General features: G+C 67.3%; 1 protein-coding gene across 1 annotated transcript in view; it reads right to left on the bottom strand.

The window, feature by feature from the left end:
- Positions 1 to 206: 206 nt before the first annotated feature.
- The window catches only part of LOC104125247 (cytochrome b ascorbate-dependent protein 3), a 2117-nt gene continuing 1422 nt past the window's right edge, over positions 207 to 901 (bottom strand). Inside the window, exon 3 of the mRNA XM_035893229.1 lies at positions 207 to 241. Within this exon, the coding sequence (XP_035749122.1) occupies positions 207 to 241 (35 nt within the window). The remainder of the gene's footprint in view (positions 242 to 901) is intronic.

Here is a 901-nt window from a genome sequence, read left to right as displayed (position 1 = left end):
TCCATGAGGGGGAGGGGACGGTGGGGATGGGGGCTGGTGGGGATGAAGCCAGTTCATCCAGGACACGTCCCCACGTGAAGCGGGGCTGGAGCAGAGGTCCAGCCGGTCCTGTGCTCCAGTGTGAGCATGACTACTGGGGAGGAAGGAAGCTTCTGGGCTGGCCACGAGCCTTCCCCACCAGGAGCCGGGAGGGGAAACCACAGGGCTCACATGGCCCGAGGCATGGGGCCTGGAGGAGGCTCTGGGAAAGGCACAAGGAACTGGGGGCCAAGGCCCTCAGGGGGCGACGCGGCCCCCAGACAGCACGGCTGGGCTCGGCCAGCACCGGGATCTCCTCCCCAGGCACCCACCTCTCCCCTCCCAGCTCCCGGGGCCCCCCAGGGATGGGAATGCAGGAACACTGCAGAAGCCAGTGGTTTATTCTGTGTCCACAAGGGCCCCAGGAGGCTGCTCGGCTGGTCCCACCAACCGCACCCGCGGGGCGGAGGGAGAGGCACAGGCAGCCCGCTGAAGGGCAAGGCACGGTGCGAGGGTCCCCTCCGTCCCGAGCTGCGTCCCCCACACAGGAGGTGGTCCTGGGGCAGGGACAGGGGTGCTCCTCCGGTGGCTTCTGACCCGAGGAGGCTCTGATAGCTCCGGCCGCTGCGTTGAGGGATGGCATTGCAGGGTCCAGGGAGGGTTCGAGGGCAGCCAGTTTGGCACAGACCAAGGACCAGGCGCAAGGGGCCAGCTGGCCCCGGCAGGAACTGGCAAGCAGAGGCTCGAGGATGCAGCCAGGAGCATCACACCAATGCCAGGCCCCAAAAAAGGCAAAGAGATGTCCTCACCGCAGCCGAATCTCTGCCGTAAGCTCAGCCTGTTCTTCCCACGGGCAGATGAGCACCAGGCGCCGGCAGCGGAG

The sequence above is a fragment of the Egretta garzetta genome, unplaced genomic scaffold (genome assembly GCF_000687185.1).
Source record: "Egretta garzetta isolate BGI_Z169 unplaced genomic scaffold, ASM68718v1 scaffold1214, whole genome shotgun sequence".
Taxonomy (NCBI): Eukaryota; Metazoa; Chordata; class Aves; order Pelecaniformes; family Ardeidae; genus Egretta; species Egretta garzetta.
Note: the sequence above shows the minus strand (reverse complement) of the source record. Positions and strands in the feature narration are given on the sequence as shown.